Genomic DNA, 12057 nt, shown 5'->3' with positions numbered 1-12057 from the left:
TGATACACATATTCCTATTTCCCCATGAATTGATGCTCTTCCTTAGCAAATGGATGGGTTTTGAGCCACGTTTGTTCCCCGTCATTGACTAGGGAATCTTTTGCAATCATCTCATAAACTAATTCTGACAGAACTTCCACGTTTCTTTCCCGTTTTTCTTTCTACATTTTTCCTCCTCGTCCTTTTTTTCCTGATCCTTTGTTTGGGGACTCGGCCCTTTGGAAGCCCTATCTATAGATGCCACAGGTGAGGAGGGGTTCTCTATTTGCCCATTCCAATGTGATCGCTTCCATTTTTTGTTTTCCCAGATTTGCCCCTTTGTCTACTCCCCAGACTAAACAGTCCCAGACATTTCTGTCTGTCTGCACATGGTGGCCTCCGCCAGTCTCATTGGCAGACTTGTCAACCCCCTTGCTCTCTGCTCTGCCCTTTATTGTCAAACGTGTGTGGCCAATATTGAGGACATACCCAGAGCATGTTGTTGCATGTAGATTTGGAGCAACGGAGTGAATAGGGGAATCCCTATATCTCATATTGTATTTCGGTGTGTGATGAGCGATCAGCCCGCTTAATGGATGAGAACAGCCTCTAGTAGCACGTGTAAAATCTCATATTACCGCTGTCTCTCCTCCCAGGCATTGGTACTGCGACCATCATCCTAGAACTCAGGTACAAGTTGCTGTATAGGCAGGAGATACCCACCTACTGCAGAGTTCACCGACTTCTTGTCTACTCCATGTCAGATTCTAATGCAACCGAATTCACCAACCCCTCCACCTTCATCCTGCTGGGCATCCCTGGCCTGGAGGCAGCCCATGTCTGGATCTCCATCCCCTTCTGCGCCATGTATATCGTAGCCATCTTGGGGAACGTCGCCATCCTATACATTGTGAAGACAGAGCCAAGACTCCATGAGCCCATGTACTATTTCCTCTGCATGCTGGCCGTCACCGACCTGGTCCTGGTGACATCCATCCTGCCCAAAACGCTGAGCATCTTCTGGTTCAAGTCCAGGGAGATTGATTTCAGCGCCTGTCTCACCCAGCTGTATGTCATTCATGGCTTCTTCATGACTGAGTCGGGGCTCTTCGTGGCCATGGCGTATGATCGCTACGTGGCCATCTGCCACCCCCTGAGACATTCCACCATCCTCACAAACCGTGTGGTGGCCACACTCGCTCTGGCCATGCTGCTCCGTGGGGGCATAATCGTCCTGCCCTATCTCCTGCTGGCCAGACAGTGGCCATATTGCAGAACAAACATCATCCCCCACACGCACTGCGAACACATGGCTGTGGTGAAACTGGCCTGTGCCGACATCCGCATTAGTAGCTACTACGGCCTCTTTGTGGTATTCTGTGTGACTGGTCTGGATGCAGTTTTTATTGCTCTGTCCTATACACACATCCTCCGAGCCATCTTCCGCCTCCCCACAAAGGATGCCCGGCTCAAGACTTTTGGGACATGCATCACCCATCTGTGCGCCATCTTAGCCTTTTACATCCCACGTCTCTTTACCTCGCTCACTTCCCGTTTTGGCGAGAACATGCCCCTGTATTTTCATATTCTCAGTGCCAACCTGTACCTCCTGCTGCCCCCCACACTGAACCCCATCATCTACGGGGTGAAGACCAAGCAGATCCGTCACAGACTGCTCCGGCTCTTCACTCATTGTGGGGGAAAAGTTTTCTCCTGGTGCTGTGGCTCTCAGGAAGAGTTGAGGGCTGTCAGGGTGCTGGGCCCACTTCCCTAGTTAGGGTTTGTCTACACTAGCCCCCTAGTTCAAATTAGGGAGGCTAATGTAGGCATTTGAAGTTGCAAATCAAGCCTGGGAATTAAATATCCCGACTGGTTGCCATTTTTGAAATTTACAAGTCGGGACTAACTGCCCACGTCTACATGTGGCAGGGACCCACTAGTTCGAAGTAAAGCCCTAGTTCGAACTACCTGTTAAACCGCATTCCAGGAGGAATAGCAGGTAGTTCGAACTAGGGGGCTAGTATAGACATACCCTTACAGAACGGCCAAGGAGACATCAAATCTGTTCCTGGCCACACTGTTCTGTGGCAGCAAGAGAAACTCATCAACTCTTAAGGCTGCCGCACTCCCTGTTGCTGGTAACCAAAGCCCTTAGGCCCAGCCTCTTCTCTTCCATAACTCTGCCATGGCTCTGCCCTGGTCCATGTCTTCCCTACATGTCCCACTGGCTGGTGGCCTTTTTGTCTAAGGCCCTGCCTCTGTCACTGTCTCCTCTCCTGCCCTCCGCCATCACAGTCTGGATCATCTCTGCCATCCGTTTGGTTTTCGTTTGGCAACAGATATGATTAGGGGGCTGGCGCACATGACCTACAAGGAAAGGCTGAGGGATTTGGCTTTGTTTAGTCTGCAGAAGAGAAGAGTGAGGGGGGATTTGAGAGCAGCCTTCAAGTTCCTGAAAGGAGGTACCAGAGGCTAGAGTGAGGCTGTTCTCAGTGGTGACAGATGGCAGAATGAGGAGCAATGGTCTCAAGTTGCAGTGAGGGAGGTTTAGATTGGATATGACGAAAAAACTATTTCCCTAGGAGGGTGGGGAAGTGCTGGGATGGGTTATCTAGGGAAGGGGGTGGAATCTCCATCCCTAGAGGTGTTTAAGTCCCGGCTTGACCAAGCCCTGGCTGGGATGATTGAGTTGAGGTTGGTCCTGCTTCGGGCAGGGGGCTGGACTCGGAAGTCTCTGACAGCCCTAGGATTCTATACCTCTATGTTAATAGTCAGTTATCACCCAAAGCTTTTGGACAGCTATATTTACATGCCCAGGCGTTACCTCAACCTCTCTCCTCTTGAAGACGATCTTGGGAAGATTTACATTTTTGTAATGTCATTATTATTTTCCAGAGTAACACAGAGATTGTGGGACTCTTGGACTCTAAGACAGGTTGCCACCATGATTAGAAACAGGGAGGATGATGTTGGGTCTGTTAGACCCTTAAAGACAATCAGATACAGTAAAATTATAATTAATCTCCGGAAATAGCCAGGGTAATAACCTAGGGCTTGCTGGTAGCACACTGAGCCTCTTAAGAACATAAGGACATGGGAAGAGCCAGATGGGGTCAGACCAAAGGTCCATCCAGCCTCGTGTCCTGTCTGCTGACAATGGCCAATGCCAGAAGTCCCCGAGGGATTGCCTATTAAATGGAAACCACTCAGATCCCAGCTCTTAGAAGGGGCCAGATTTCCCAACCAGGAAGTGGGGCTCTCTGACCAAAAATGGTTAGTCGTGCAGATGGGACTCCTTTGAAGAACACTTAGGTGTCCATCAGCTGGGGATCTGTTTCTTTCTTGGCTCATTCGGTCTTGGACCCGCATTTCTCTCTGTGTCCGCCAGACTCTGCATAACCGGCCTTGGAGCCGTAGCTGCAGGTGCGAGCACATTTCAAATCCAGAGGGAGTCAGTGTGTGTCACTTCAGGTACACAGTGAACGACGTGCTCAGCCAGGCTAGCCACTTCCCCTGCTGCAGCCTGGACAACGTCCCTTCCGTAGGGGCCGGCCACTGTAGTGGAGCTCGGGGGGAACAATACTATGTGATCCCCTCTGACTGAATATGGTCATTGTTGTCATTGTTGGTCGCTCCCTTATGCTTCCGTTGTCAACTGATTGACAGCACAGCAAGGTGGCCATGTTTATTTTAATGAAGCGGGGATTATTTAAAACCCTGCTTCATTGACTATGACAGATAAACTAGTTTACATGGCTCCGTCGACGGAGCCATGTAGTCTAGACGTACCCTCAGAGTTCACGCCTCCCGGGAGTGGGGAGCTCCCACACTCCTGCTAGTTCTGAGACCCTTGGATTCACCCGGAGAGGATGGGGAAGGCTCAGCCTCCCTCCCCCAGCCTTTCCTCTGCCTCCTGCCTAATGAACAGCCCCTGCCCGAGCGGGAGTCCACGTCCCTCTCGGTTTCACAGATCAACAGAGGTTTCTGCCGGGACGCCCAGGCTCCTAGGTCGCTCCGTCATCCTGACACTCCTTCTCTGTCTGACCTTGGCCAAAACACGTCTCCCTGTGCCTCAGTTTACCCATGTGTACCATGGGGATACATGCAGAGTGACTTTCCTGTGCTAGATGCGTTTACGATCCCTCAATGGAAGGTGCTGCCCAGAGCGATGGTCGTTCCTGAGGAGAATGACTGATCTGTGTTCCCTTAGCCACAGCCTGTGCGCCTGCAGAAGGAATTCCTGTCCCCCATGGTCAGCTCTCTCCAGATCTGTCTGTCACTGTCTGCCCATCCCCCTGGGCAGTGACAGGCCTCAGACGCTGTGGAGACCTGGGCATTGTCCCTCGTTTTCTTCCTAATCAACAGCACTTTTTAGATACACACAAACAGACAGAGCAGCCAATTGCTCCCTGACTCAGCCCAGAGCCCAGGAGTTCTCTTTGCCCTCTGGGAAGGGCCCTTAATTGCTGTTTACTACTCACTGCTAAAAAACCCCAGAGCACAGACAGGCTGGTCTCCGGCCTGTTTACATCCAGATTCCACTTCTCTGCTCGGGGCTGAGCGAACCCCCCCGGGACTGCCCAGAGCTATATTACACTGCACAGTCCTGTGCTGGCTCTCGGCGCAGGACACTGCTGCAGACACTGGGCTGAGAGAGGTGCGGGACGCGGCTGCCTGAGGGGAGTTCCCAGGGAAGACACGTCCCTCTCAGCATTCACATATACCAGCTCTGGCTGAGAACTGACCTGCCCGACAACCGCAGAGCTTTGTGGCCGTGATGAGGTAGAGAATACAGCGGTGACCTTTTCTCCCCAGCAGCCTTTTCTCTGACTGCGTGTGCGCCGGTGTTATGCGCCTGCATTTCAGTGGCCGCTGTTTGCTCAGGCACCTCTGAGGGTAACCTGCCCTGGTCGTGATCCTAGAACATTAGATCTGGAAGGGACCTCGAGAGATCCTCCAGTCCAGTCCCCTTCCCCTACGGCAGAACTAAGCACCATCTAGACCATCCCCGATAGATGTACATGCAACCTGCTCTTAAATGTCTCCAGAGATGGAGAATCTACAACCTCCCTAGGCAACTTATTCCAGTGTTTAACCACCCCGGCAGGTAGGATGTTTTTCCTCATGTCCAATTTAAACTTCCCTTGCTGCAGTTTAAGCCCATTGCTTCTTGTCCTCCTCCTTCTAACGCCCCTTTAGCTTCTTGAAAACAGCTGTCATGTCTCTGATGTTGTATTTAAAGGAATTGCATGGGATTTTCTTCAAGGGGGGCAAGGCAAGATGTCACATGTTTTGGTAAGACCAGACTCATGTACTCACACTCCGCCGAGTTAGAAATGTGTTGCTTCCCATCACTCACTGGCCAGGTGAGTGAGATGGAGAGGGGGATGTGAGGAGGTGGGTTCCTGTCCATCTGGACCGATGCGCCGATGTTGACAAGACCAGACCCGATGCTACAGGTTTGCTCCCATCTTTTGTGTATGGTTTAGTTCATAGAACCTGTGCTGTCTCATGGCCCCAGGACACTGTAGGACCATGAATCCCCAGTAGCTAGCAGATGGGACTTGGATCTTCTCTTGATGGTGCTTGAGTTTTTCTCTTTCTTGGGCAGGTTCTATCGCAGGCTTCACTGGCTTTGTTCTCTGGCCATCAAGGTGGTGCTGGCAGCTGGTCTCCAGCCAGGCTGTCTGCAGGGACCAATCCCTGGACATCCCTCCCCTTCATTCACACTTTTGCACAGACACACACCTAGCTTTAAACAGAGTTAAGGTGCAAAGGGTAAAATGGGTTTTCCGTTGCAATAGATTTTAAAAGGTTAAAATCCCCAAATTCTCCAGAGGTTCTTAAAAGGGTTACCAACAAATTAATTCAAATCACATTCATAAAAAAATGGACCACAATTCATGTGATTACAGACATAATATCACATTGATCGATATCGTTATTTAAAAGGGCGATTTTATGCACAGTCCTATAGTGAGACCTGAGTCAAGCCTTCAGCAGCCAGGTGTGTGTTCATGCCCAGACACTGTCGCCTCTCCCGTTGCGTTTCAGGGGAGGAGTGGAAAACATGGAGGTGCTAAGGCTCCACACTGGAACAATTGCACATTGTTTTTTATCCTAGACAGGACATCTGTCCTCGCATCAGTCGGTGATCACCCAAACGGTGATCTCAGATTTTCAAAAACCAGTCCCACCAGATGCAGACACCCAGGTTTGGAAATTTCAGTCCAAATGTGTAAAGCCGGGCAAACTGAGATGCTTCTGAAAATGGGCCCTACTAATGGAAGGTGTCAGATTTGCTTAACGAGCAGTGCAATTAAGAGTAATGGCCAATCATGTGTGAATCCCATTTAACTAGGCTCTTGGCTGCAGTAATTCATGTGGCAAGGAGTTCCACAGGCCGAATATGTATTATGTGGACCGTTTTCTTTTATTAGTGTTCCATATTCAGGGTTTCCATATAATTTGCTGTCTCCTTGTTCCTGTGTTGTAAGACACAGCAAGTTTAAATGGCAGCTTTTCTTTCTTTCTTTCTTGATAGAGTCGTAGGTTGCAAGGGTGAGATGAAACCATTAGATCATCCAGTCTGAGCTCTTGTACAATTCCGGCCTTTTGATTTCACTCAGTTACCTCTACAAGGGGCCAAATGACAGGTGTGTCCCCATGACCTGCCATGAAATTTACATCCTAGAATCCCAGAACCTATGGGTGAAAAGGGAGATTAGGGTCAGTGTTCTAGCCCCTGGAAAGATGTTTGTTTCTGAACCATGGAAGATGGCTGGCTGGCCAGCCTCTTTTTTCAACTTTCCATTAAGAGCTTTTACAATCTCCTGAGGCATTTCTTCCATGCTGCTTCTGATCTGATAGGGGAGAAAGTTTCCCTGCAATTTCATCAAAATCTGCTCTGATGGAGTTAGACCCCTTGTCTGTTGTCCTGCCCTCTTGGGCAAGGCAAAACGACTTTTCTCAGCTTTCTGAAGATGGCCGTCATAGTCCCCCTCCATTTCCTCTTATCCAAACTTGTGCTTCCTGCCACTGGGTCTTGCTTCTTCACCAAATGCTGCCAATCAGTCTGTGTACCTGCCCTGGCCTCCTCACTGTCACCCTTCCGCAAATCTTTCGGCTCTCTCCAAATGTTATCCACAACCATTTCCTATTTGCTTCCAGTTCATTCATAAAAATAGTGAAGGGCGTCAGGTCTAGAACCGATCTGGGCTGAACCAAACTGTGGTGACCCCTCCCTTGTGCTTTTTGAAATGGACTTATGGACCCAAAGATGCCTCACTCAAAGATGCTTGGAGCAAATTGCTTCATGTAACCCATCAGTCCTCATGTCCAATCCACTGGGTCTGTTCATGTTACTTCAGTGCAGGTACCATCCTTGTGTGTAAAGATAGCTTTATGGAGTCTGGAATGGTTTGTGGCTTTGAATGTGTCCAAACAAACCACCAGTAGGGAGGGATAGCTCAGTGGTTTGAGCATTAGCTTCCTAACCCCGGGATTGTGAGTTCCATCCTTGCAGAGGTTTTTTTGGGGCAAAAATTTGTCAGGGATGGTCCTGCTGTGAAGGCAGGGGACTGGACTTGATGATCTTTCAAGGTCCCTTCCAGTTTAGGAGATAGGCAATCTCCATTAACTTTTTTTAATTAAAAAAAAACGGTGTTTCTCTCAAGGTCTAGTCATCTGTAAATGGCCCCTTTGGTCCTTCAAGTCTTAGCAGTGGTTGGTCCTAGGAAGTCATGTGATCTCCTTAACTAATAGGGGCTGGCCAGCTAACTTCCCACCGAAGGGTGGGATGTAGAAACAGAATTCCCACCCTAAGTGGAAATCTAGAAAACAATGGGAAACGAGCCGTTTCTTTGTCTTTGGCTGGTGTGGCACACCCAAGAAGATAACTGAAGATCCAGGTATCATGAACAGGGAGAGCACTGACTGGCATCCAGTGACTAAGGGGTTAACTCAGGTACCTAGCAAAGGTGTGGGCCAAGGGGCTGGGAGAGCCAATCAAGATAGGGGGTTCAAATTTGAATTGGATCTAGGTTCCCTGCCCACTTTCTTTGTGTGGGAGAGAGAAACCAGGAGTTGAGACACACAGAATGACTGAAACCCAGACAAGACTGCCAGGCCTCCATAGAATTCAAGGCATGGAAGTGGACTGAACAAAGAGAAAATCAGAAGTAAGTAGCAGGGGAAAGTGAATCCAGCCACGTTCAGGGTCATTTTTCTTTATTTTGGGGTTTGGTTTGAACTGTTCTGTGTGAAACTCTGCCTCCCCTCCCCCTTTGCCATCTAAGCATTATTCCAGAGTTTTTTTCTCTGTTTTCATTTGCTTTCCTTAGTTGCTTTGTAACATCTAGTAAGCAAGTCTGCTGCATCAAGTTTATCTTATCTTTTCTAATAAACATCTTTTCAGGTGATGATTTGATTCTTGTGTCCTGGAAGGTCTGTGTGTGTGTGTGTGTGTGTGTGTGTGTGTGTGTGTGTGTGTGTCTGCAGGCATCTGAGGCTACAGCTACACTGCTGTTTTTTTCTGAAAGAGGCTATTCAAATCATGCTCTCGTTTGCATATCTTTTTCCGATTCTTTTTGAGGAAGAGATTTTACCAGTATTTGGCCCCATATAGACAGGGCGAAATGTCAGAAACCCCTCCTTCTTTTGCAAGGTTTATAGGGTCTTGCGAAAGACGGGGGTTGTTTGACATTTGTCCCCATCTACACGGGGCCAAATACTGGAAAAACTTCTTCCACAGAAAGAATCAGAAGAAGATATGCAAATAAGAGCAGGATTTGAACATCTTCTTCCAGAAAAAAACCCAGCAGTGTAGCCACAGCCTGATGGAGGGGTCAGCTACCAGTCACTGCTGCTTGTTTTTCTCTTTTCTTTTTTCAAGTTCTTTTGGGGCAAAGACCTTGGGGTACCACTGGGGGGTGGGCTCAAGTGACCACCCCTAGTTTTAGGGATAAAAAGAACATGGAGAAGGCAGCAATTCCCCAAAATCTGTGTATTAGGATTCTGAGGGGAAGTTTTTGTAACCGGAGCCTGTAGAGGCAAAGGTTTGAGCTCTTTGCGGGACCCCAGCTTCTGCACTCGGAGGGCAAGTCGACATTGCCCATGGCTTTCGAAAGAAGATATGCAAGTTTAGTGCGAATTTGCATCTCTTCTTCTGATCCCTTTCTCAGAAGAGTATTTTTCGAAAAAAAACCAGAGTAGATCGGGGTTTTCAAAAAAAGCCCCCCTTTTTTCGAAAGAACACTTCTCTCTGAAAAAATGAAGTTTACAGGGTTCTTTTGAAACCCCCTGTCTAGACTGCTTTTTCTTTTTGAAAAAAACTCTTCCAAAAAAGGGATCAGGAGAAGCGATGCAAATTTGTGCGGAGGAAAAAGGAGACTTCCCTGGTTTTTGAGGCTTAGCTGGAACAAGAACCATTTTTGTGGGGCTTTGTAACAAGCAAAAGTGTATGTTAGAATTATCTACGTGGTTTTTGTTATTTAAAACTAGCTGGAGTTACCCGGCGTTGCCCGAGAAACCGGAGGAACGAAATTTAGAAAAACAATAGTCCATTTTCTTTTTTTGAATGGTAGAAAAGGTGCACTGATTTCTATAGGGTTTACAATATAGAGACAAAAAATTATGAAACAACCAATTTTACATGTTATCATCAAAAACTTTATCGTAAACTATAGTTGTTGTTCCATTATTCTTAACAAACTAGATAATTAGCCCGTCATAAGGTGGGATTTTCTGGTCTCTCCTCCATGTTGGTCTTCTCTCCTGAGCCTCTGGTCTCTCACTCCTTCTCTCTCTCTCTCTCTCTCTCTCTCTCTCTCTGCTCTTCTCCGCCTTCTGCCTCTCTCTCCATCTATCTCTTTCTCTTCTCCCCCTCCTGCCTCTCACTCTCTCTCCGCTCCGTCTCTCTCTTTCTCTTCTCCTCCTCCTTCCTCTCACTCTTTCTCCGCTCTCCTCTGTCTCTGTCGGGGATGCACGCTCATCCAGGCCCCACCCTCTGGGCGTGTACGTTACCACCCTTCCCCCCTTCGCCTCACGCTGTGGTGCTTGGCTGAGTTCTGCGCCACTCAGTCAGGCCGCCGCAGGGGAGCAAGTGGCCATTTGTGCTCCCCCACGGCAGCCCGGCTCAGTGGCACAGAGGTCAGCCGAGTGCCACGGCAGGAGGCAACAGTACCCCCCAGAGGCAAAATGTAATGCTACAGCATTACAGAGTCACCGACATTGGGCTACTGTATATATTATGTACAAATTTTTTCCACTTCCCACTCGTGAACACGCAACATAGAAAACTAAGGTGTCTCCAAATCAACTCCAGCTACTTTAAGTGACTGTCCTTGCACTTTGTTTATGGACATTGCAAAGGCGAGTCGTATTGGGAACTGAAGCTGTTTAAATTCGAAGGGCGTATCTGTAGGGATGATTGGTATGCGTAGTATAAATATGTCCTCACCTTTCGCATAAACTGTTAAAATTGTTGCTTCTATTACGTGGGGCATTAATTTTTTGTACACAATCTCGTCCCATTGCATAATCGTGTTGCATCCAGATTCCTTAGAAGAATAATCGCAGAACCAGTTTTAAGCACTAAATTGTGAGGCGGCATCCCAGTAGGTTCAAGAGAGTTTACCTGGCACTACTGTTTTTCTAAATTTTGTTCTTCCGGTTTCCCGGGTAACTCTTGGGGCAGGAAGAGACGTGCCCTGCAGGCTCACGCAGCCACGTGAAGGCATTGCTCAGGGTGACAACCGCTGGGGTGCCTCAAGCCTCCTCCCACTCCTCCTGCCAAGCCTCCCCCCATACACACACACACCCCCCGCCGGGACCTTGCCCACCCCCTCACCTTGCTTGCTGGACCACCCCGCTGCCCTGTCCCTGGGGCTCCCCCACTTCTCCTTGTGTGGCTTGGCCCCGGCAGGGTGGCCGGGCTCAGAGTCCGCAGCCAGGCGGTGGCGGTGGTGATGGTGCTGCTCCTGGTGCGGAGGCTCCTGTGGCAGGCTGAGAGGAGAGACGGTGAAGAGCCCCGCGGCTGCAGCCAGGGGCAGGCCGGGCAGGGCGAATGGAGGCATTGGCCCCACCTGGATGGGCCTCACCAGGAAGGGCTGGCTCAGCTTGATCCATTTGCCTTGGACAGGCTCTCCAACTGGTGCCCACTGCCTCCTGCCGCTCCCCCAGGGATGTCCAGGCCGCTCCCCCGAGGGCAGCAGGGGCGACTCCTCTGGGCCCCAGGATACGGCACGACCTGCAGCAACCTCAGCAGCCATTTCACAGTCTCCCTCACACACATTGAAATGGACCAAACACCAGGCATTAACACATAGTTGCCCCGCGATGCCTCATGGGAAATGTAGTTCCATCAGGTACAGCGAGCCCCCTATAGCACGGCGGGTTAGTTTTTTATTTTTACAGCTTGAGATCAGGCTCGATCGGGTCCAAAAGTACCTTCAAACCTTCTCCTGGAGGAAAGGTTATCCATGCAAAGTTTGGTTGCGATAGCTCTTAGGGTATGTCTACACTGCCACCCTAGTTCGAACTAGGGAGGCTAATGTAGGCATTCAAACTTGCAAATGAAGTTCGGGATTAAAATATCCTGAGCTTCATTTGCATGTTCTTCCTGGGCGCCACCATTTTTAAATGCCCGTAGTTCGAACTACCTGCCCGCGGCTACACGCGGCATGGGCTAGATAGTTCGAACTAAAGCCCCTAATTTGGACTACTGTTACTCCTCATTGCGGCGCCCAGGAACATGCAAATAATGCCCGGGATATTTTAATCCCGGGCTTGATTTGCAAGTTCGAATGCCTACATTAGCCACCCTAGTTCGAACTAAGGTGGCAGTGTAGACATACCCTTATAGTGTCCAAGTTATTAGTGAACAAACATACAAACATTCTCCTTTATATGTTAGGTTTGTAATCTTCTTTGCTCTGCCTGTTTTCACTCACAACCACTTAAATCCTGCTGCCTGTACTTAGTAAATGATCGTTACCTGGAGGAGCAACCAGTGTGCACATTCCCATTTCATTGCCTAACGGACATTGCCTAAATCATTCCTTAGGGGTTCTGATGCCA

The 12057-nt window shown here is 49.1% G+C and overlaps 1 protein-coding gene across 1 annotated transcript; it reads left to right on the top strand.

Annotated features, from left to right (window-relative positions):
- Positions 1-736: 736 nt before the first annotated feature.
- On the top strand, positions 737-1753 carry LOC102449304 (olfactory receptor 52E4-like). The gene has a single exon (XM_075939343.2). It carries the CDS (start codon positions 737-739, stop codon positions 1751-1753), a length of 1017 nt encoding a protein of 338 aa, XP_075795458.2.
- Positions 1754-12057: the final 10304 nt, after the last annotated feature.

The sequence above is a fragment of the Pelodiscus sinensis genome, chromosome 1 (assembly GCF_052426305.1).
Source record: "Pelodiscus sinensis isolate ZL-2025 chromosome 1, ASM5242630v1, whole genome shotgun sequence".
NCBI lineage: Eukaryota > Metazoa > Chordata > Testudines > Trionychidae > Pelodiscus > Pelodiscus sinensis.
Note: the sequence above shows the minus strand (reverse complement) of the source record. Positions and strands in the feature narration are given on the sequence as shown.